The 21,412-nt window shown below is 35.4% G+C and overlaps 4 protein-coding genes and 1 long non-coding RNA gene across 8 annotated transcripts; 3 read left to right on the top strand and 2 right to left on the bottom strand.

Moving 5' to 3' along the window:
• Positions 1 to 947: 947 nt before the first annotated feature.
• LOC9311434 (cytochrome c1 1, heme protein, mitochondrial) lies at positions 948 to 3,768 on the top strand. The gene is made up of 8 exons (XM_021024664.1): positions 948 to 1,104; positions 1,318 to 1,406; positions 1,771 to 1,982; positions 2,174 to 2,453; positions 2,543 to 2,614; positions 2,697 to 2,813; positions 2,922 to 2,987; positions 3,322 to 3,768. The coding sequence occupies exons 2-8, from the start codon at positions 1,347 to 1,349 to the stop codon at positions 3,436 to 3,438; spliced, it is 924 nt and encodes a 307-aa protein (XP_020880323.1). The 5' UTR covers positions 948 to 1,104; positions 1,318 to 1,346; the 3' UTR covers positions 3,439 to 3,768.
• Positions 3,769 to 3,864: 96 nt separating this feature from the next.
• LOC9311433 lies at positions 3,865 to 5,679 on the bottom strand. The gene is made up of 2 exons (XM_002875319.2): positions 5,600 to 5,679; positions 3,865 to 5,456 (listed from the first exon to the last, which is right to left on the bottom strand). Exon 2 carries the CDS (start codon positions 5,359 to 5,361, stop codon positions 4,129 to 4,131), a length of 1,233 nt encoding a protein of 410 aa, XP_002875365.1. The 5' UTR covers positions 5,362 to 5,456; positions 5,600 to 5,679; the 3' UTR covers positions 3,865 to 4,128.
• Positions 5,680 to 6,103: 424 nt separating this feature from the next.
• On the bottom strand, positions 6,104 to 6,732 carry LOC9313100 (monoglyceride lipase). The gene is made up of 3 exons (XM_002875318.2): positions 6,635 to 6,732; positions 6,509 to 6,547; positions 6,104 to 6,373 (listed from the first exon to the last, which is right to left on the bottom strand). Exons 1-3 carry the CDS (start codon positions 6,730 to 6,732, stop codon positions 6,250 to 6,252), a joined length of 261 nt encoding a protein of 86 aa, XP_002875364.1. The 3' UTR covers positions 6,104 to 6,249.
• A 3,477-nt stretch (positions 6,733 to 10,209) lies between these two features.
• On the top strand, positions 10,210 to 12,394 carry LOC9311432. Of its 4 annotated transcripts, XR_002332169.1 has the most exons (5): positions 10,214 to 10,365; positions 10,703 to 10,783; positions 11,106 to 11,750; positions 11,884 to 11,972; positions 12,311 to 12,394. It is a non-coding gene; the product is annotated as an uncharacterized LOC9311432 (long non-coding RNA). The 4 variants fall into 4 exon arrangements; XR_002332167.1 differs by lacking the exon at positions 12,311 to 12,394 and having other exon boundaries at positions 11,884 to 12,196; XR_002332168.1 differs by lacking the exon at positions 12,311 to 12,394 and having other exon boundaries at positions 10,210 to 10,365; positions 11,114 to 12,196.
• A 5,525-nt stretch (positions 12,395 to 17,919) lies between these two features.
• LOC9311431 (kelch repeat-containing protein At3g27220) lies at positions 17,920 to 20,161 on the top strand. The gene is made up of 7 exons (XM_002876982.2): positions 17,920 to 18,292; positions 18,426 to 18,611; positions 18,700 to 18,929; positions 19,014 to 19,181; positions 19,267 to 19,372; positions 19,523 to 19,729; positions 19,808 to 20,161. Exons 1-7 carry the CDS (start codon positions 18,080 to 18,082, stop codon positions 19,970 to 19,972), a joined length of 1,275 nt encoding a protein of 424 aa, XP_002877028.1. The 5' UTR covers positions 17,920 to 18,079; the 3' UTR covers positions 19,973 to 20,161.
• The last annotated feature ends 1,251 nt before the right edge of the window (positions 20,162 to 21,412 follow it).

The following is a 21,412-nucleotide window of genomic DNA, read 5'->3' as shown; positions in this document are numbered from 1 at the left end:
CTTTTCCCGCAAAAAATGTTTTTTGGCGGGAAAAATTTTATGGGAAAATTTTACAATGTATTTTAAAGGTTTTTACAAGTGTTTTGGCGGGAAAATTGCGGGATCACTTTTCCCGCCAAAAAATATTTTGTATTTTGTGGACCTAATTTTGTTTCAAATAAGGGTAAAATGGTCATTAAAAATTAAAAGAGGTCAAACTTAAAAATGGACTCTCAAAGGGGGCATTTTTGAAAAGAGGTATTGAAAAAGGGGCATTTTTAACAATTTCTCTAATTTTTATTATGTAGATGATATGACAATTTATTTGTTTCATATAAATATAATCATATAAAGATGAAAGATCAAGTTTAATGATTAATTATAAATTAATATGGTAAGTTAGATATCAAATCTGTTCATTTTGATTGGTCATTTATAATTTAATAACAAATTTTCGTTTTATAATTTAATTAAATTAATTAAATGACATAAATTAGTATTTTACTTGTTTATCTTTAATAAATTGAATGAAATTTGTTCTAAAAGAATATTTTTGTAATGACATTCTCAAGTAAATTCTTACAAAGGGAAATGTTAATTAAGGGTAATTGTAAATTGTACTCCCCAAATAATAATATAGGATATACTCTCTCCGTTCCATTTTATAGGATGTTATTGGTTTATTTTATTTATATGTTTGGTAGGTTTTTATTTAAAATTTAAATGTATTTGATATTTTGTAGTCATTTCTGTAATGTAGTAATTTTTATTATTGGTTAGATTATTTAAATTTAAATATTAAATAATACAGTACTTTATAAAAAAAGAAAAATTAAAATACACTTTTTTAACCAAAATATTTTTTTTTTAAAGAATGGAGAGTGAGTATGTTTTACATCTTGTTTCTCCATTGCCCAACATAGGTCAGGGGAATTTGTATGTCCTAAATACTGGGCTTAAACATACGACGTTGGCCCATTAAGGCCCAAATAAGTAAAACTGTCGTCGTGTGTCTAGCAGCCGCTGTGTCATCGTGGAACTCCCATTTTCTCTCTTTTACTTCTTCGTTCCCAAACTCTTCTCCCTCGATCGTCTCCGTCGCCGATCTCGTTGCTTCATTTTCCGGTGAGATTCTATCTCTCTCTATTCCTATTTCTCAATTTCGAAGCCTTCGATGTCTTCTTTGACATTTGATTGATTAGAGTTATCTATATTCGTCGGATCTGTATGTAGACTCAGATTTTTTCTAGGGCTTGTTGGCTATTGTTTATTCGTATATGTGTCGTGAAATCTCATTTTCACTGATTCAGTTTTGATTCAATTTCTTTGTTTCTTCAGCGAGTTGATTGGTACAAAGCGTTAATCAAATGGTTGGAGGAGGACTTATCCAGCAAATTCTTAGGAGGAAGCTTCACTCTCAATCAGTTGTGAGATTTTTTTCTATTTTGATTTACGATTTTCAGCTTGGGATCTGTTTGAAGAGATTTCGTTGTTATTTGTTTTGGTTCTGTGGGTAAAGCTTTGTGTTTTGGGAGATTTGCATTAGCTAATGAGTGATAGAGAATCAGCTCTTGAATTGTTAGTGCAATTTTCCATTTTTGGAACATAACAGGAGAGAATAATTTGTGTGATTTGTCTACTGGTTAAGAAGAAAAAATTGAACTTTTTACCATGACAGGGTCCTGTAATTTATGTTTAGCTTCTGCTTCAATGTGAAACCTTAGTAGAATGCAGCAATCTTTTGACAGTCCATTTTGTTTTGATTGAGCATTGGTTTTGTTTTATCTGCAGGCAACTCCGGTTTTGTCTTGGTTTTCTTCGAAGAAAGCTCATGAGGATGCTGGCTCTTCTGGTGTAAGAGCACTTGCCCTATTTGGTGCTGGTGTTACAGGCCTGTTGAGTTTTTCTACAGTTGCGTCTGCTGATGAAGCTGAACATGGATTGGAGTGTCCAGATTACCCTTGGCCTCATGATGGCATTCTCAGCTCATATGACCATGCTTCGTGAGTGTTTATCTACATATTGTCACCTCTCTCTTTTCTTCTTGAGGATAGCATTGTTCTAGTATTTTATAGATTATTTTTGCTTTTATAAGTTAAGGTGATTATCCTGCTGCCTACTATAGTTAGACTGTGAAATTTAAGCTAGAAGATTTATACTGTATTAATCATTGAGTTTGATGTTGTATGAGCAGGATCCGTCGTGGACATCAAGTTTATCAGCAAGTCTGTGCATCTTGCCATTCAATGTCTCTGATCTCATACCGAGATTTGGTGGGTGTCGCCTACACTGAGGAAGAGGCAAAGGCAATGGCAGCTGAAATCGAGGTAGTAGATGGACCTAATGATGAGGGTGAGATGTTCACCCGTCCTGGTAAAGTCAGTGACCGGTTTCCTCAGCCATATTCGAATGAATCAGCTGCAAGGTTTGCTAATGGTGGAGCATATCCTCCTGATCTAAGTCTTATAACTAAGGTCTGCTGCTCCTACTTCACACTTAAACTAAACATCTGTAGCAAACATGTGTTCTGTGTTCTAAATAGTCTTAATGTTCTGCCTTCCAGGCACGTCACAACGGTCCTAATTATGTCTTTGCTCTTCTGACTGGTTACCGTGATCCTCCTGCTGGCATTTCGGTAAGTTTCTCTCTCATTTTCCACATTGGACTTCTTCGAATTCAAAGTGCTGGTTATGAAAAATCCGATGATAATTGTACAGATTAGAGAAGGGTTACACTACAATCCTTATTTCCCTGGGGGAGCAATTGCTATGCCGAAAATGCTCAATGATGAAGCTGTTGAGTATGAGGATGGTGTCCCCGCCACAGAGGCACAGGTTAGTTTTCCTCCACTTAAAATATAAGAAACACGAATCTTTAGGCCTTATGGATCTGCCCTTTCTCCGTGTCATGATATTAACATTACTTTTCCGACTACGGCGCAGATGGGTAAAGATATTGTATCATTCTTGGCCTGGGCAGCTGAACCAGAAATGGAAGAGAGGAAATTGGTAGGTTTATCTTTCTCTGTTCTCTGGTGAATATTGCATTTTCTTCCTAGACTTTGCGGTTAAAGTGACAAAGTTTCAGTCCAAGTTACTAGATTTTTGGTGTATGATCAAACTAGGCGACTTAGAGAACCAATTGTTGTACCAAGTGTACTGTGCTAATATTGGTCTCCTACTAAGACATTTACATTTAGATATGCTGTGAACGCGGCCTGACTCGTTTTGCAGAAACCTTTAAACTTAGCTTCCCGACTGATCCAAAGAACCAGCTAAAACTGATAATTAGCTCATGTGTTAACATTTACATGGCGGTTAATGCCGGTTTCACTCTTTGCAGATGGGTTTCAAATGGATATTCCTACTATCTCTTGCTCTGCTCCAAGCAGCCTATTACAGGCGACTGAAATGGTCGGTTCTCAAGTCCCGCAAGCTGGTTCTTGACGTGGTTAACTAAAGTGCAGCTGAAAAGCTTTTGCATTGGCCTGGCCACACACAGTCGTATTTTCAACAATGCATGTTAAATAGAGAAGAGCCTTTCTCTGGGTAATAACGTATCATCATTTTTATGTGTCATAAAAATCTTTGATGAGACCAGTTCTCACCTGACGGGTGAAAAGACCTCGTCGTTCTTCTTTTTCCTTCGATTATTACTTAGAGAGTTTTATGAGGATAATCACGAAAACTTGTTTTTTTCGCCTCATAATAATCACACATGATTTTGAGATCATATCATTTGTTATGTTTTTTCGCTCGTCTCAATAAAGAATAACTTTGTACTCTGATATTTGTGGTCTATTTTCGGCATTTCTTGCATCTGTCTCAAAACAATAATTATTATTACAGTATAACAATAATAATTAATGCCAAATGCACAATGTAGTTTACTCTTTTTTATTTGTATGCTATATAATTAATATGGATATAATCGCATAAAAGTAGTATTAATAATCGACAAAATTACAACACATTATACTGAAAAACTTTTACAAAATGATTTCTCCAATTACCCTGGTAAATAATTTGCTTATTCTTCTCTGGAATAAATTTCACCTAATGACCTCCAAATTTGTAACCTATGATCAAATGTAAACTATAATAAGAGTATTATTACTCTTACCATTACGATCTTGCTTTTGCCTTCCGATCAAGCTCTCACTGGCTTTTGAAGAACAGCTGAGAGATACACTTGCGCATCAGCCTTCTCTCCAATAACCCATTTTAGCTTCTTATACCCAAACCTCTCAATCAAACGTGTAAGGTCTTTCTTCTTTTCATCATTAGCGCAGTAGAAGTTATCCAACCAGAACAGTCCACCGGGTTTTAAAACCCGATCAAGATCGAACATCACAAACTCTAACTTCTCCGCTTTACCCTCAACATCTAATCCGCTAGAAGCATGGATAAGATCAAACACATTGTCAAGGAAAGGGAATCTATGGTCTAAACTCAAAAACAACGGAAAAAGCCCTCTCGCAGCTATAAACTCACTAAACGGAGCACCATTATTCAACGTGTTAGTGATTATAGTCACATTCTTCTCAGCCATTCTCGCTGCGAAAGTCCCTGATCCACCACTAACATCAAACCCGATTCGGATTTTCCCACTTCCTAAACCCAAAACATCATCAATCAAGAAATCATTCTTCCCCTTAACCTTCACAAACCTATCTTTCTCATTACCTAAATCGAAACAACCAACACATTCCCGGCTAAGTTTCTTACCTTTCAAGCAATCAAAACTTTTGCAACCAAGTCCACTCCAATTAACACTCTTGTTACTAACAGATCTCCACAACGAATCAGGCCACCGACTCAGATCTTGCTTCTGCACCGTTTTCGCCAAACACCGCCTCCGCGGCAACGGCTCACAAGCACGAAGAATCAACTTCTGGCCAAGACTCCAATCATCAGGACATCTATCAAACACTTTATATGACATATACTGAGAAAGCAAATCCGCAGATTTTTCGCAAGAATGTCCAACAGACGACACCATTTCAGTAATCCCAGTACGCGAGTCTTTCCCCAACGGAAGCTGATGACGTTGGAGGAACAATTTGAGCTCAGGGACAATATTAGGTCGAGAGAGATCAATAGATTCGTAACCAAGCATCTGTTTCTCCATCTGAGCAAGCTTACGTTGAGACGAATCGATCTCTCGGAGAATCAAAGAGAGATGTTGAGAAACGAGTGAGATATTGTTTGAATTGTGAAGAAGTGGCGAATTAGCTTGGGAATGAGAGGAGAATGCGTATAAGGCGAAGAGATTTGTAGTGACGACGGAGAAGAGCATGAGGAGGTTCACGGCGGAGGAACAAATTGATGTTCGTCGGAATCTGGCTGTTCCATCACCGATCTTTAAAGATACAGATCCCATCTTCAATGCAGTGAGAGAGAAGAAGAAGAAGAAGAAGAGCTCAAGTTAAGGTCTCAATATAGCTTGAATCTTCATTGTTGAATCTGTGATTGGATCTGCACAAAGAAAATTCAGATTCATCTGTGATAAAACTTCACATTCAGATCTACCAGAAAGATTCAACAAGAGAAATTGCGAAGAACACAAACAAAGATCAAGATTCATGAGGAGGTTAAGGAGAAGATAGAGAGAGCATTACCGTGATTTCAGTAGAGAGACTTGATGAAGTTTACTGGAGAGTGAATGGAATCGCCGACATGACTCGAGAGTCAACACGTGAGTGACTTTGTAATTCTCTTTTCATGGGCTTTTTTTATAAATTGGGCTTAGTTTTAATCCTGCCAATATGATCAAACAAACCTTCTTTCCTCCCTTACAAGTTACAACAAGAATCTAGGCCCAGACAAAAATAAAATAAAAATAAAGTTACATATTAAAAAATATGTAAATTAAATAATGTATTTGTATAAAATTAGCCAAAGAAATAAATAAATTGAAAGAAAAAAATCTCATTAAGGTGTTTTAAAAATAAATCAGGATATATTATTATTAAGTCATAATAAAGTTAATTAAAAATAATTGATAACTAAGTGGATACAGTAAACATGATTACGAAATATAGTGAGAATAACACCAAGAAGAAATTAAAAGAGTCAATTAGCTGCATGCTAATTATTTGAGAAATAATTAGGTGTGGCATACACAAGTTTTTTTCTTTGCAAAACAAGAGAGAGAAACTGGCACACCATAAACTTTCGGACAAAAATACCCTCCAAAAGAGAGAAAATGGCACATCACCACCATTCACTGCCCTTTCTCCGATCTTCGTCTCGCCACCATCCCGAAGCTTCAACAATCGATCCAATATGAATAATGAAAAGAACAATATTTCGTCTTCATATCAATCCAGTCCATTGTGTATACACCCAAATTACTCGAGTTTAACTGCTTAGCGAATTGAGAATATCTTCCACTGCAATTTAATAACAATTCACAAATTCATTTAGGGATTCATCCACTGCAATTTAATAACAATTCACAAATTCATTTAGGGATTCATCGAAAAACAGAGACAAGAAAAAGAAAAAAAAGGATTGGTTTTTTTCACCTGTGTTCATTCAATCCATGGATAATAATCAAAATCCCCCTGAAGAGACAGACAAATTCAAAATTGATAAATAAACAAATTAATCGGAGAATTCTAATTCCTGCATGCAAAAATCGAAAGGCTTACCTAAGTTCGCCGGAAATAGGCAACCACGACCGAGAGAATAAAGCGTTACCACGACGGCCATAAAACAACGAACAAGAGATCTCTCCATCTCCGGCCATCTCAAGAACATGAAGGATGAAGATTGTATGGGTAATTTGGTAATTTGGTCATTAAACCAAAACACCATTTATTTACGAAACCACCCCTTCTCCTTTGACTTAATTATTTTCCAGTCTTAGGGTATGCAGTGTAATTACTCAAATTAAAAAGGTTAATATTAGCAATTTACTAGGGGTACATTTAAATAAAAGAAAGTAAAGAAAGATTATTAAAAGGAAAATTTGCAAAACTGACGCACAAAAAAACATAAATTAAGTAACCAGCAGTTTTCCAAAAAACGAGTTGATATATGTTGTATTTTATGTATATGGGACAATTTTACCCCTTATTGTGATTGACGCTCTTCTCAGTTTTCCCATCTCTGCTGCAAATGTTGCATCTCTCCGTCACAGCCGGCACCGGAATTTTGTCACAGCCGCCACCGGATCTACGTCACAACCACCGACGGATCTTCGTCGTAACCACCGCCAAATCTCTTCCTTATTATGAAAGGATCTCTTCTCTACTTCTCTCTCACTGGTGAATCTCTACTTTCTTCTCCCCCTCCGGTGTATCTCTCTCCCGATATCCGTCTGTGGATCTCCCTTTCTATTTCGCCTTATCACCGACCCTCCTCCTCCCTGATGTCCACTGGCTTCTCTATCTTCTCAATTTTGCAAACGTAAATACAAGGGCATTTTGGTCCAAACCCAATTAACATAGTTACTTGCTGAATTATGGATATTAGATGGGTATAAGTTTAATTTTGGGTACAAAATTGGTTATTGAGCTAATTCACCCTTTTTAAAATTTATAAAACTATCTTTAACCACCAAACAAAAAAATCGACGTGTGTCTGACACTTACACAGATTCCGCGTTCGAAGAGAGATTTGAAAACATAGTAGGATGTAAATCAGAATGTTTAGAGTCTGTTTACAAAAGTAACTCTACTTTTTTACCAAATGAAGAAAAAGCTGATATCTAAATGAAGAAGTTTTGAAATTCTAGCCATCTACAGTACTCGGGGGAAACTTCAATGAAACATTTGATGTTTTTTTTCACGTTACAACAACAAAGAAAGTATTAATGTCGATTTGAGTATTGTTTCTTGGGCGTCAAGAAACAGAATGTGAAGAGAAATCACGCAAAAACATGATCGATGTTGTGAGTCACATACGACTAACAAAATGTTTAGTCGGTTAGAATATTGATCGAAAATTTTACCCAAGCCCAAACCGAACACTGTTTTTTTTTTTTTGGTCGTGACCGAACACTGTTAAAATCAGAAATCCTAGCAAAATTTACAAATCCAAATCGAACCGGATCATCGAGGAGCAAACCGAATCGAATCCTCCAGGATTAAATTGACATTTTGATCTTGTTATATGACTAAAGCAATGTTGATGATCCTGATGAACATAGAAAATCAATCACACAACCTATAAAAATGTCCCTAGTTGCCACCTCATCATTTCCTTGGTGTGAAATTGTTTAACGTCTTCGTTTCACTTTGTCTCAGATTAGTAAAAGAAATTCTGAATTATTCCACATACACATGACTCCTCCTTTACTCAGTCAGCAAAAGAGCTGTAGAGCAAAAGTGGAAAAGTTTTGAAAATGTTGAGACTCTGTATCTTCCATTTTACTTAGCACATTTATGCTACTAGAAGCTACCTTTTTCGTTTTGCATATCTTTGTAAAAGTAAATTGCATCACATAGACACGGCTCCAGGTTACTGAATGGAGGAAAGAGTATGATGGTTACAGAAAACAGCAAAAGCTATAACCAAAAATGGATAAAGAAGCTCTTCAGCGCGTGAGGTAGTTGGAAGAAGAAGAACAAGAAGAACTTAAGAAAAAAGCATAACAGAGAGAATCTCTCGGCTATAAAAACAGAGGGTGTCACAACACAAAATATCACTACAAGAAAAACAGAGCAAGAGAATTCAATAGCTTTCGTTTGTCTCAAATCCCTATATCGTTTCTCTAATCAAACACTCTCTGAAAAATGGATATCATCGAGGATGGTAATATCCGTTCGATTGTTTATACAAACCTAAATTTTCCTCGACCACTATTTTATTTCTCGTTCCACATTAATTTCGTAAGGCACAATGTCGATGGCAGCGTCCACGTACGCTATATAAAAGTAACAAGAGAGTGTGAACGTGACGGTCTAATCGGTGGAGGGGTCCAAGCGACGGTTGACATTTGCGAACTCTTAAAAACGATCGGCGTTCCATGTTACCGTCAATTGGTGAAAGGTTTCAAGAAAAAGTTAGTATTATTTCGTTTTAATTACTGGTTAATTAACTCTTCTTCAAATAATCGTACGTAACAACAATATAACTAACACCTATCATTTTGTCCTCACGTATATATAGATTGAAGAGCACGTACGCGGTCGGACATGGACGTGTTAATCACGACTGCATCAGAATGGTGGTACATTTTGAAGTCCCAATAATGGGTGAGTTCCCGATAATAGGCGCCCTAGAACAAGGAGATTTTTTGTGCCGGCAAAAATCCCGAAGGATATGCCACCGGGGAATGCTAACGCGATCAAATATCTATTGTCTCCGGCGGAACCGCCTACTAGTATTGAAAAAGCCGAATATTGCAGCATATGTATGAGACTCCTCGCGTATGGGGTTGGGGAGGATGAATGCGTGCGCTTGCCGCTCTGCAACCATGGCTTCCATAAGCCCTGCATCAAGACGTGGTTAGAAGTAAATAGCTCTTGCGCCAATTGTCGTTCATTTTTTCCCATATAGTATACTTACATGTAGTAAATATATATATACGTACATATATGTAGTATACTTATATGTGTAGTAATTGTCTAGTATACTTACATGCCTTGTTTGAAAAACCGCTAGGCGCTAGTCGGGCGCTCGGTATAGGCCTAGCGATTAATCGGAAAATCGGATTAAAATCGGGGATTAATCGGGGATTAGTTTTAGGGTTATTTTAATATTTTTAAAATATATTAATCCAATATTGTAAAAATTTATGATTTTTATTACAAATTTATGATTTTTATTAAAATTTGAACACAAGTTATTGTAAAACATCACAAACTCTCCATTCAAATGATTGAATAACAAAAATAAAAAAAATTTTATACTTTCAATCTAAAAAATAATCGGGGTATATAAGATTAGGCGGAAAGTAATCAGATTAGGCGGAGAATAATCGGGTTACTGATATTTTAGGGGATTAATCATTAATCGAGGCGGATAGGGTGGGCCTAACGATTAAACGGGGAGTAATCGGGGCTAGGCGGGGATTTTTAGAACAGGGCTTACATGTAGTAAATATATATATATATATATATATACGTACATATATGCAATATAATTTCTCCTTTTAAAAGATTGGTGTCATTAATCCCTAATATGATTAGCAGACAAATAAAAAATAAAATAAAAATCTCTAATATCAAATGACGACACTACCCCTGCTAAATGTATCTAACTAGTAACTAAGGTTAATTTGGGAAAAGAAAACCCTCCGTACGTACTCTTCTTCCTCGATCAATTTTTTTCCCGATTCGAGCAAAATGTGTGCAGACAATCCGCTTCGGTATCCGTGGAAGCATCAAATTTGTTCATCGATTATCTCCTTCAGTTGCTTAATCACGGCTGCGAGGTTTTGTTTCTTTGTCTCGATAGAAGCATGTACATGATTTTACAGATATCGGATTCTTAGATCAAGATTCGTGTCGATTTTGATGCCTTTTAGGAATTTTTGAGTCCCTCAAACGGAAATTCTTTTTCTTTTCAATTGCTTTTTCAGATTCTTCTACATGGTTTGATTTGAGAGTTTGGGTAAATGAATGGGCAATTGCATACGGTTTTTGTGTTCTCATCATCTTTAACCTAGTTCGTACTGGGAAACTGATTTGGGGAAAATCAATACGCTTCCAGATTGAATTATTTTTTTTGCTTTTTCATCCAACGTTCATTCTTGTTACAAAATCCTGTAGATGGATGGAGTAATTGAGCTGGTCGCTGATGCCATATGCTCGTGTTTTGGTAGCTGCGTGGACATCTGCGTGATCACAAAGGTTTGTCTTCACCCTGCTTTGATTAATTATCTACAAAACTCCTAGAGATTAGCTGTATAAAAGAAATGATATGCTTGTAGTATAGTAAAAGGGTCTTAATCTCCGGGAACAACCATCGTTGGTTTGCTCTCTTAGTTTCTCGTTTATTACAGGCTTGTTGCTTAGCCTCAGTCGCGTTGATCGCTTTTATGTTCATGTCTACAGATTGCATAGAGTAATTGTTTGATATGAGATGTTATGTTATCTTTAACTAGTCATGGAAACTCTTTTGCTTATTAGTCTTCGCATTATATGATCCCTAACTTAGTGATACTGTCTTAAGTTGCCCAGATTTTTATATTGTGGAAGTTGAAACTGAGCTGGTCGCTGATGCCATATGTTCGTGTTTTGGTAGCTGCGTGGACATCTGCGTGATCACAAAGGTTTGTCTTCACCCTGCTTTGATTGATTATCTACAAAACTCATAGAGATTATCTGTATAAGAGAAAAAGGTCTTAATCTCCGGGAACAACCATCGTTGGTTTGCTTGTTTTCTCTCTTAGTTTCTCGTTTATTACAGATGTCCGTAGAATTGGATTAGTCAAGAAGTTGAGGCCTAAGACTCACCCCTTTCAGCATTGCAGGGATAGCGCTACTTAATGTGATTGTTTATATTTGTATCCTGTAAAAAAATTATTGGGTCTTTGTTCACAAGCATTTTCCTTTTCACATGGTGGTGCGTATGATCAGCTCTCCGCCTCTCCATATAGTTTAGAGTACATCATTCAAACGTGTAAAGATGTGTATGTTCTTGTGCTCTCACTGTGGAAGCTATATAAGACTGATTTCAATACTATGGGCGGATACCCGAGTAGTTGAGGCTAGAGGCCAATTGGTGCTGACAAAAATCGTGAGAAGATTCACTATATGGCACCAAACATATATTGCTGTGGTGCAGGAACCACTGCTGACACTGAAGCAGTAACTGGTATTTTGTTTCTAACTTTAGTGTGGCAGATTTTGTTTTCTTGGTTAAGGACATATCAGGATCTAATTGACTTGATGTGTCGCTCTACAGAACTTAACGCTTTAGTTGTCTTTTTTTTGGTCTCACTGTCCAGATATGGTCAAAGCATTAAAGGATGCAAAAGAATGGCAAAATGCCCAGCTTGCACTCCCTCCAACACCCCAGATTGGTGTGTTGTTTCAGGTGCATTACGAGCTGGTGTGAAGCACTTCCTGCTAAACTCAGATTGCCTACAACTTGTTCAAGCAATAAACTCCACAGCTTTACTCGCAGAAGTTCATAGAGTCTTATCTGATGTATTCCTTAGCATTTTGAATTTTTCTACCTCGTCGTTTCTTTCCCAGATCAGCTAATGTATTGGCTGCTAATCTGGCAAAACTGGCTTTAAACTTGTATGCCCAAACAATTTGAGGATTAATATAATCTTGGGTGCACCAACAAAAGCATTGACTTTGGACTACTATACTTGTTCTCTTACTTCAATTTTGTTTGTTTGTTTTTTGTGTTATTGGGAAACATAGGTTCTTCTGATCAAAGTTCACCCCATTGATGGAGCGATATGGAGGAATGAATGAAAATCACAATTCTGTAAGGCATTGTCATTTACTTGGTATCAACATATTTTTTTGAAAGAGCAAACATTTAGGGCAAGGCTCATTAATAGTGTTTAGTTATTTTATTTCTTAAATCAATTATGGAAGCAACCGTTAAACCGAAATCACTATCCGAATTATATAATATAAAATTTGGTCAATTTATTCATAACATATTTGATTTTTCTTCATCTATCGTCCACAACAAACACACAGAGGAATAGGTGGACGAGGGACCGAATCCATCCAAACTGAAGAGGAAAATTGCGGTGAGATTAACAAGTACTTATAAAAACAGTCCATACGAAGTTCCATATAGCTTTTACACTTTTCCAAACTACTTATGGTGCAACCATCACTATAGTTTTCCGATTCTTTGTGGAGCATAGAGTTTTGATCCCGCATGTTAATTGATACCAAACAACTCTTCTCCACGCTCCATAGATAGACAACATTTCTATCAAATGGATGCATTACGATTGGAATAGAACCAATACCATAATCAACATGTGCTAGATCGATTTCCGAAGACAATTGCCAATATTCCCTTGATTCAATTTCGTAGTAGTTCTTGTTCAGTCTCCAAACCTTCATCTTGCTTTCTGAAACCATGTTAATGTACATAATGAATCCTTCTGAGGTAGTGCAAGCTCTCCTACACCATATCTTATAGCTTTTTTTTCCATCAACAACAAAAAGGTTTTCGTTTGGAAATGGTATAAACCAACAATGGTTTTCTCTAAGAGGACTCGTATTGTATAAATCAATAGCTATAATGCCTCCAGCATTAATTGTTCCATGCCCGAACCAATGAAGCACTCCGTTTACACTAATGGGTTCAGGATAAGGCGAACTATCCCAAGGAATAGGGCAAGGGCAACAAACGTTCTCGCAAGTCCATTCTCCAGTCTCAGAAGAGTATATTTGTAAAGTAAGATTTGTTGCGTTTTCGAAACGTGTATTGACTAGAACCACCTTATACCCTAAAACGACACCGTTCTCATCAACACGTGTGGCTAGGCCAAACTTTATAGTTTGAAAATAACTTTTTAGAGAAAGGGTGCAAGGACGGATTTTAACCCATTCACGTAACACTGGATTTCCAACATAAATCATGTAATCTTGTGTTAAAATCAAAAGCAGTCCATTAGAGATAGCTTTAATAATAAAGGATACGATTTCTATTCCCGCATCCGAGAAAGGTGACGAGATGTAAGAGCCCAATGATCGCGGAAGACCCCATTTCTCGCATCCGTAAAAACCTATAAGTTCATGTGTTGTATTGACACGGATGTGATGCTTATGTAAAACCGACCAAGAACATGATTTTTTTTGGTGCAGGGACAAAAAGTGATTACGGAAAATTGTAGATTCTACCAATGATTTCCATCTTTTGCACACCAACTTGACTATGGTATTGCTCTTTAGGGGAATTTTCACCAATATTTCTGCTAACATCATGTCTGGAAGATTATCGATGATATTTTTGTTAGCTTCCATTGGACTTGCTTTTTAGTTTAGAGTTTGTTTAAGAGAAAGATGACTTGAATTTTTCTTTGTATTTTATTTTTCAATAAAACAAACATATATATATATATATATATGTTGTACCATTTATCTTCACATGTAAGATAAATTCACACATGAAAAATATCTACAATATCCTCTTTTGTTGTACCATTTTGCTGGCACAAGTTTTCCTTCCATATTAGTTTAAAGTTTTAAGAATTATGATATATGTCAAATGGCATAATATCATCTTACATGTGAAGATATCTTCTAATAATCACATATACATAAATGAATTTAAAGTGAAGGAAAAAAAGGAGAAAATCAAGTAGCATTTGTGGAAGATAAATTATAAACATTATAAAAAATATGAATAATATTTATAATTAATTAGCAAAAATAGATTTGTCTCTATCTTTTTTTTTGTTACATAAGAACATTATTCATTGGGAATCCAAATGAATTTAAGTTATAATATAATTTAATTCAAATTTTAATTCAAAATAACTGTTCTTAAATTTTGATTGATTCTTTTTCATTAACAAGATACAAAAAATGTCAAACTTATGAGTGTTGTCTAAAAACAAATGTGGGATAATATACACACATCAAATTATTATCTTTTCAATTAACTAAAAATATATAATTATTTACATACAATACTATGCCATTTATACATATATGATTTGCTAACATCTATGTAACATATATGTATCGTATTACTATAAAACTCGTTGCCAACACTGGTATTTATTTATGACTAAATATTTTTCTCGGAAACATGTGTAAAGGTATGTAAATATATACCCTATATATATACACAAACTTGGGTTGTAAATAAGATGAAATCAAAACAAGTCAATCCTTGCTACCAAACTTTCGAACTTCTGAAACACTAATCAACCAAGTATAAGCAAGTCTCATGGAATCAGGCAAGGACAAGAATAATGATTTTCCATTGAAGGAAATATTATTAAGATTGCCGATAAGAAGCATCGCCAAATTCAAGTCGGTGTGCAAACGATGGAAATTGTTGGTAGAATCTGCAACTTTTCGCAGTTTATTCATGTCTCTACATAAAAAATCATCATGCTCATGGTCGCTCCTAACCGATGAGTATCCATTTCAAGAACATATAGCCTTGAACAACTGCAAGAGATGGGGACTTCCACGATCTCTGAGCTCTTATATCTTGTCTCCTCCCATACTCGACACGGAATTTGATCTCAAATCATTTCAGATTAGAGCTTCCGCTAGTGGATTACTTTTGATCAGACTATTAGACAACATATATTACGTTGGGAATCCACTGTTACGTAAATGGGTTAAAATTCGTCCTTGTACTCTCTCTTTAGAAACTTATTATTATTCTAATATTTGTGGTCTTGCCACACGTGTAGAAAACGACGCTGTTTTGGGCTACAAGGTAATTCTACTCTGTACGGAAAAGTTTCAAGAAGCATCAAATCTTAGTTTTCAAGTATATTCATCTGAGACAGGGAAATGGACTCGCTAGAACATTCATTATCCATATGTTTATCCCATATCTTGGACCGATTGTTGTAGTCCTTATCCCATTAGTTTGAACGGAATGGTTCATTGGGTCATAGATAGTAATCGTACTGGATACATGATAGTCCTTGACTTTTACAATGAAAGAGCTAATCGTTGTCATGCTATATCATTTCCAACAAAAGCAATAATTACGTCATTCGACAAACGCTACCCAGAAAAATGGTCTAGGAGTGCATGTACTACTTCGGGAGGATTTATCATGTACATTGAAGCGACTACTATATACGAAGATCATAGGCTAAAGGTTTGGAAGCTTAATGGTTTGTTGAGATGGGACTTGTCATGGGAAATCAATTTAAGACATATCGAGTTTGGTATTACTTCTAGTCCACTAGCGATGCATCCCTTTGATACCGATATTCTCTATTTGATGAGCCTTGAGAAAAAGTGTATGATGTCGATTAATTTGCGGACGCAGAAGTCTATGCTCCACAAAGATTCAGAAGATTATAGTCATGACGATTGCAATATAAATTTCTTTAAATGTCCCACTGTAATGGTTTGTACTGATATATATTTGTATTGGCAGTTTGTGCCCACACTTTGGATAGATGATGTCCCTGTTCCGCCTCCATGTGCTCATTGTGGACGACCCTAATTAGAAAATTTTATTTGAAGTAATGTTGTGTTCTATTTTTCTTTTTTGATTTTTCTTAGTTTTTTTTATTTTATGACTAAATATTTATGATATTTTAAACTTTTTATATGTTTAAATATTTATAATATTTTAAACTTTTTTATTAAGTTTAAATATATCAATTATAATATTTTTAAAAAATTTAAAAGCTTAAAATTTACTATATTTGGAAAAATTAAGCAATACAACTAAAAAAACATAGTTAACCATATACAAACTTTCAAAATTGAATACTTGTTAAATTAAACTTCATGCTCATTCGGACGTTGATACATTTTTTCTTGAAAAATTGTTAATAATACCCCTTTGAGATACCCCTTTTCAAAAATACCCCTTTTGAGAGTCCATTTTTAAGTTTGCCCTCTTTTAGTTTTTAATGACCATTTTACCTTTATTTGAAGCAAAATTAGGTCCACAAAATACAAAATATTTTTTGGCGGGAAAAGTGATCCCGCAAATTTTTGGCGGGAAACGTGATCCCACAATTTTCCCGCCAAATTTTTTTGGCGAAATTTTTTTGGCGGGAAAAATTTACAAGGTATTTTAAAAGTTTTACAGAGTATTTACAAGTTTTTGTAAGGTTTTTACAATGTATTTTAAAAGATTTTACAAGGTACTTATTAGGTTTTATAAGGTATTTATAACTTGTAAAACCTTATAAAAAACTTGTAAAACCTTATAACTTGTAAAACCTTATAAAATAGCTTGTAAAATCTTATAATATCTTATAAATACGTTGTAAAACCTTTTAAAATACATTGTAAAACCTTATAAATACCCTTTAAAACCTTTAAAATACCTAGTAAAATGTTCCGCCAAAAATTATTGCCGAATCACTTTTCCCGCAAAAAAAATTTTTTGGCGGGAAAATTTTTTGCGGAAACATTTTACAAGGTATTTTAAAGGTTTTACAAGTTTTTACAAAATTAAATTTTTAATTTTGATGTGTGCACATTCTCGTATTTTTCTTATATATTTGTGATGTCTTTTACTAAAAGAAGGGTAATTTAGTCATTTTGTACATAAAAAAAGGTATTTTTAAAAATGGACAGCTAAATGGGGCATTTTTGAAAATGGGTATTGAAAAAGGGGCAATTTTGTGAGTCTCTCTTTTTTTTTTCTTTAATTAAGTATTATATGTTCGTTTTTAAAATTTGAATTACAATATATGCATATTTTAATTAACTTTATGTATTATATGATTAAATAAATAAAATCAAACAAAGATGATAGGAGAATCATAATTTTAAAATCTGAACAAAATCTTTCAAATATCTATATTATTAATTAAAGAACATTATATGAATATTTGTAATTTTATAATTAATGTTAAAATCTTTGATCATGTTTGGTCATATGGGTAGTAGAAAATTAATTATAAAATTGTTTGGATACATAAATATAAGTAATGACACTCTCTATTCTTTTTAATAATCTAGCATAATAAATGTTACTTTTGAAAATATATTTTAAAAAAACTAGTATAGATTCTTTTTTTTCTAAAGAGTACTATATTTTGCAACAATCTTGCTTTTTATCACTTTTACTCAATCCTTGGGAGTCTTTGTTTCCATTTGGTAAATCTATTTGTGCATCTAGTTTCACTTTTGTTATTTGACATGTTAACAATAGTCTTAATTTGATTCTTGTACACAGACCAGATATATTCATATACATCTTCTCATGTTTTGTGCTCTATCATGGGCTTTTCTTACATTGGGCTTAGTTTTTAATCCAGCCCATATAATCAAACAAACCTTCTGGCTCGTTAAGAAGGTTCAAATTAGGGGAAATTACAAAAAAAAAAAATACAAAATTGGAAACCACCGGCGTGATATCTTGTTGGGGAAAACCACCGGCGCACATCTTTTTCCGGCAATCAGAGATTCTTTCACCGACGTGTTTTTTTGTTGCTTCAGATCTATATATCTCAATATGGATGAGATTTCTCTTTCTCGGGACCTGCTTAAACACAAATGGCGAATAAACCTGATCATCATCACCACCAATCTTCAAGGAGATTGATGCTTGTATTGTACTTCACCAGCGTTCTTGGGATTGGATTCGTTGCGGCTTTTCTTTGTCTGTCTTCTTCAATTCTCTCATTCTCCACCCTTTCTTCAATCTCGGTTCCCGTAAACCGGCCGGAGATTCAGATTCCGAACATCGATTCCAAAATTGTTCAAAAGGTAATCTTTTCATATTTGCAGAGAAGGGAATTGATGAATTGTGTTTTTAGGGTTTATCTGCTATTTAGGGTTTATTCATGGAGCAATCTTGTGGAAAAAAACGATGAATTTCATTCTCAGATTTCACTTGCAGAGAAGCAAACAATCGAATGATACAAAAGATCATCTCCGATTTTTATCGGCAACATTTGCCGATATACCGGCGCCGGAATTACAATGGGAGCAAATGCAATCAGCTCCAGTTCCTCGTCTTGACGGATACTCAGTTCAAATCAATAACCTTTTGTATGTCTTCTCCGGTTACGGCAGTCTTGACTATGTAAGAGCTTGCTTCTTGATATTATACGAATTCCTTGAGAGTGTGTTTTATAATAGATTTGAATGATCAGTTGATTATTTTGCCTCAGGTTCATTCTCATGTGGATGTGTTCAATTTCACAGACAATAAGTGGTGTGAGAGATTCAACACTCCTAAAGAGATGGCGAATTCGCACCTTGGGATTGTGACAGATGGACGGTATGTGTATGTGGTTTCAGGGCAGCTTGGTCCACAATGTAGAGGACCCACTTCTCGTTCCTTTGTTTTAGATTCAATCACAAAGACTTGGCTCGAGTTTCCTTCACTACCAGCTCCAAGGTAAAGACTTTAGATCAGATGATGAGTCATGTTTTCGTACGTTTAATCAACTGTGATCATCGAGCTCTGTTTTGTTTGACTCAGGTATGCTCCTGCGACTCAGATATGGAGAGGGAGGCTTCATGTGATGGGTGGAAGCAAAGAGAATCGCAATGCAGTTGCTTTTGACCATTGGAGCATAGCTGTAAAAGATGGCAAAGCACTTGACGAATGGCGGGAAGAGGTTCCAATCCCTCGAGGTGGACCACACAGGTTTTATGTTTTTTTTAGTCACTGCCTGTTTTGCGATTTGGTTTGAGTCCCTTAGGTTGCTAACATTGCGGTTTACGGTGTGTAGGGCTTGTGTAGTTGCTAATGATAAACTACTTGTGATCGGTGGCCAAGAAGGTGACTTCATGGCCAAACCTAACTCACCCATCTTCAAGTGCTCACGTAGACGCGAGGTTTACATTCCTCTTCAATCCTTATTTTCTGATTTCCAATGATTCATTTTCGACGTATACTGATAGGAATGAACCAAATTTTCCGGCTTTAGTCATAATTGAATAAACTAAAAAACCCTCCTCTATTTTCTAATGTTGGTCGCATTTCAGATCTTTAATGGTGAGGTGTATATGATGGACGAGGAGATGAAGTGGAAAATGTTGCCACCAATGCCAAAGAACAATTCCCACATTGAATCTGCATGGATCATTGTCAATAACTCAATTGTTATCGTTGGTGGTACCACGGATTGGCATCCAGTGACGAAAAGGCTTGTTCTTGTTGGAGAGATTTTCCGGTTTCAGTTAGATACTTTGGTCAGTGGTACTATCATCATCATCTCAATCATAGCTCTCTTCTTTTGTTTCTTAGACTGAATCTGAAATATTTTGCAGACTTGGTCTGTGATTGGACGGTTACCATACCGTGTCAAAACAGCGATGGCCGGATTCTGGAACGGTTATTTGTACTTCACATCGGGGCAGCGGGATAGAGGACCGGATAATCCACTGCCCGGGAAAGTTATTGGAGAAATGTGGAGAGCCAAGTTGAAGTTTTGAATGTTAAATAAGTTTGTTTTTTTATAGAAGAATCATTTTTTTTAAAGACATGACAAACTTTTATTAGTCTACGAGTACAAACATGAGATATAGAAACAATGAAAAATCTCTCCTACGTGCATTCATCATCAACTTACAAGTCCATGGCAAATTAAGAAAAAGACAGAATTATATAAATGAAGATTGGTATATTAAAAGACTTGATGAGCATTCCCGTAGTATCGGTTAATGATGGGCAACTTCTTGAGTCCTGAGATGTCTGGTGGAGGCTGAGGGTAGAGTTTGTAAAACTTGATGCTTTGAAAGGCTTGCCTATCATCTTGGCTCACTTCTTCTATTACTTTGCATCTAGCCTCGCTTTCTTTTCAGCTCGAACATTCTATTTGACGAATTCTTTGAATTCTTCCTTTTGTTCCGCGGATAATTCTTGGTCTTCAATCAGTTTATCAACAAACACCTCAAGTCTATCAAACCTCCAGTCGAATTCACATACAACTGGCGGTTCAGATGGGTACAATATTTGGACCTCACTACTCTGTTCAAGTTCATCTTCTTTGAATGGGTCATAGAAATAAGGAAGGCAATATTCGAACTTCCTAACCCGCTCGTCTTTGAGATGTCTTAGAGCAGCTCTCCTCTGTGTACAGACAAAAAATAAAGATTTGAAACTTCATCCTATCATATTGTCTTGATCTTTCTTCAAAGGGTATGTAAGAAACCCAATCCATTTTCATCTCCTTCATTGGAATGATTTCTTCCGCTGCTCTCTGAATCGATGTGATCCCTATCTTATCGGAAGGCGGAAAGGGTGATTCGATAGAAACAACTGTCGAGACAGGCGTATTGTGGCAAACAAAACCGATTAATAGATCACTTCTTGATCTGTATTTTTTCGTCAAATACAAAATGTATAGTTCTGGTCCGCATGTTTTCTTCATCCACCATGAGTCCATGACATCTCTAGTTACAGGTAGTCATTTTTTCGTACATAGAGAATTAAAATCGGGAACAATCTAAAATGTTTCAATTTTCAAATTGATTCCAGCTTGGTTTAATTAGCTAAACAATATTAATTACCTCGATGATTATAACAAATTGTTTTGTGAACCATTATAAGTGGGAATCACACATCATACATGACACAACTTCCACTTTTACTATTTCTCTTTTGTTTTTTGTTTCAGTCCTTTCTTTGGATCCTTGTGCATTGTCTTGACTATTGAACCGAAAACACACATAACCCATGCCATCATTGTTTTCCCTAAAGATTCCATTTGTTATTGTTATTAAATTTTCATTTTTCTAAAACTTTTGTTTCATTTATTTTGTTTAAATCGAGTTTTGGAGCACATATATACTATCTTACTATCTTACTATCTATTTAACATTGGATATTGGTTTCACGATTAACTATATAATAAATAATTACGTTATTTTCGT

The sequence above is a fragment of the Arabidopsis lyrata genome (assembly GCF_000004255.2).
Source record: "Arabidopsis lyrata subsp. lyrata unplaced genomic scaffold ARALYscaffold_5, whole genome shotgun sequence".
Lineage (NCBI taxonomy): Eukaryota > Viridiplantae > Streptophyta > Magnoliopsida > Brassicales > Brassicaceae > Arabidopsis > Arabidopsis lyrata.
This window is presented reverse-complemented; position numbering and strand designations above follow the sequence as displayed.

Bases quoted from the DNA above. Each gene is read 5' to 3' on its own strand.
- LOC9311434 (XM_021024664.1), top strand. From the start codon at position 1,347: ATGGTTGGAGGAGGACTTATCCAGCAAATTCTTAGGAGGAAGCTTCAC. The intron at 2,615-2,696 runs GTAAGTTTCTCT...ATAATTGTACAG, and splicing joins ATCCTCCTGCTGGCATTTCG to ATTAGAGAAGGGTTACACTA. The intron at 2,988-3,321 runs GTAGGTTTATCT...CACTCTTTGCAG, and splicing joins AAATGGAAGAGAGGAAATTG to ATGGGTTTCAAATGGATATT.
- LOC9313100 (XM_002875318.2), bottom strand. From the start codon at position 6,732: ATGGCCGGAGATGGAGAGATCTCTTGTTCGTTGTTTTATGGCCGTCGT. The intron at 6,548-6,634 runs GTAAGCCTTTCG...CTGTCTCTTCAG, and splicing joins CCTATTTCCGGCGAACTTAG to GGGGATTTTGATTATTATCC. The intron at 6,374-6,508 runs GTGAAAAAAACC...ATTAAATTGCAG, and splicing joins CATGGATTGAATGAACACAG to TGGAAGATATTCTCAATTCG.
- LOC9311431 (XM_002876982.2), top strand. From the start codon at position 18,080: ATGGCGAATAAACCTGATCATCATCACCACCAATCTTCAAGGAGATTG. The intron at 18,612-18,699 runs GTAAGAGCTTGC...ATTTTGCCTCAG, and splicing joins GTTACGGCAGTCTTGACTAT to GTTCATTCTCATGTGGATGT. The intron at 18,930-19,013 runs GTAAAGACTTTA...TGTTTGACTCAG, and splicing joins CCTTCACTACCAGCTCCAAG to GTATGCTCCTGCGACTCAGA.
- LOC9311433 (XM_002875319.2), bottom strand. From the start codon at position 5,361: ATGGGATCTGTATCTTTAAAGATCGGTGATGGAACAGCCAGATTCCGA.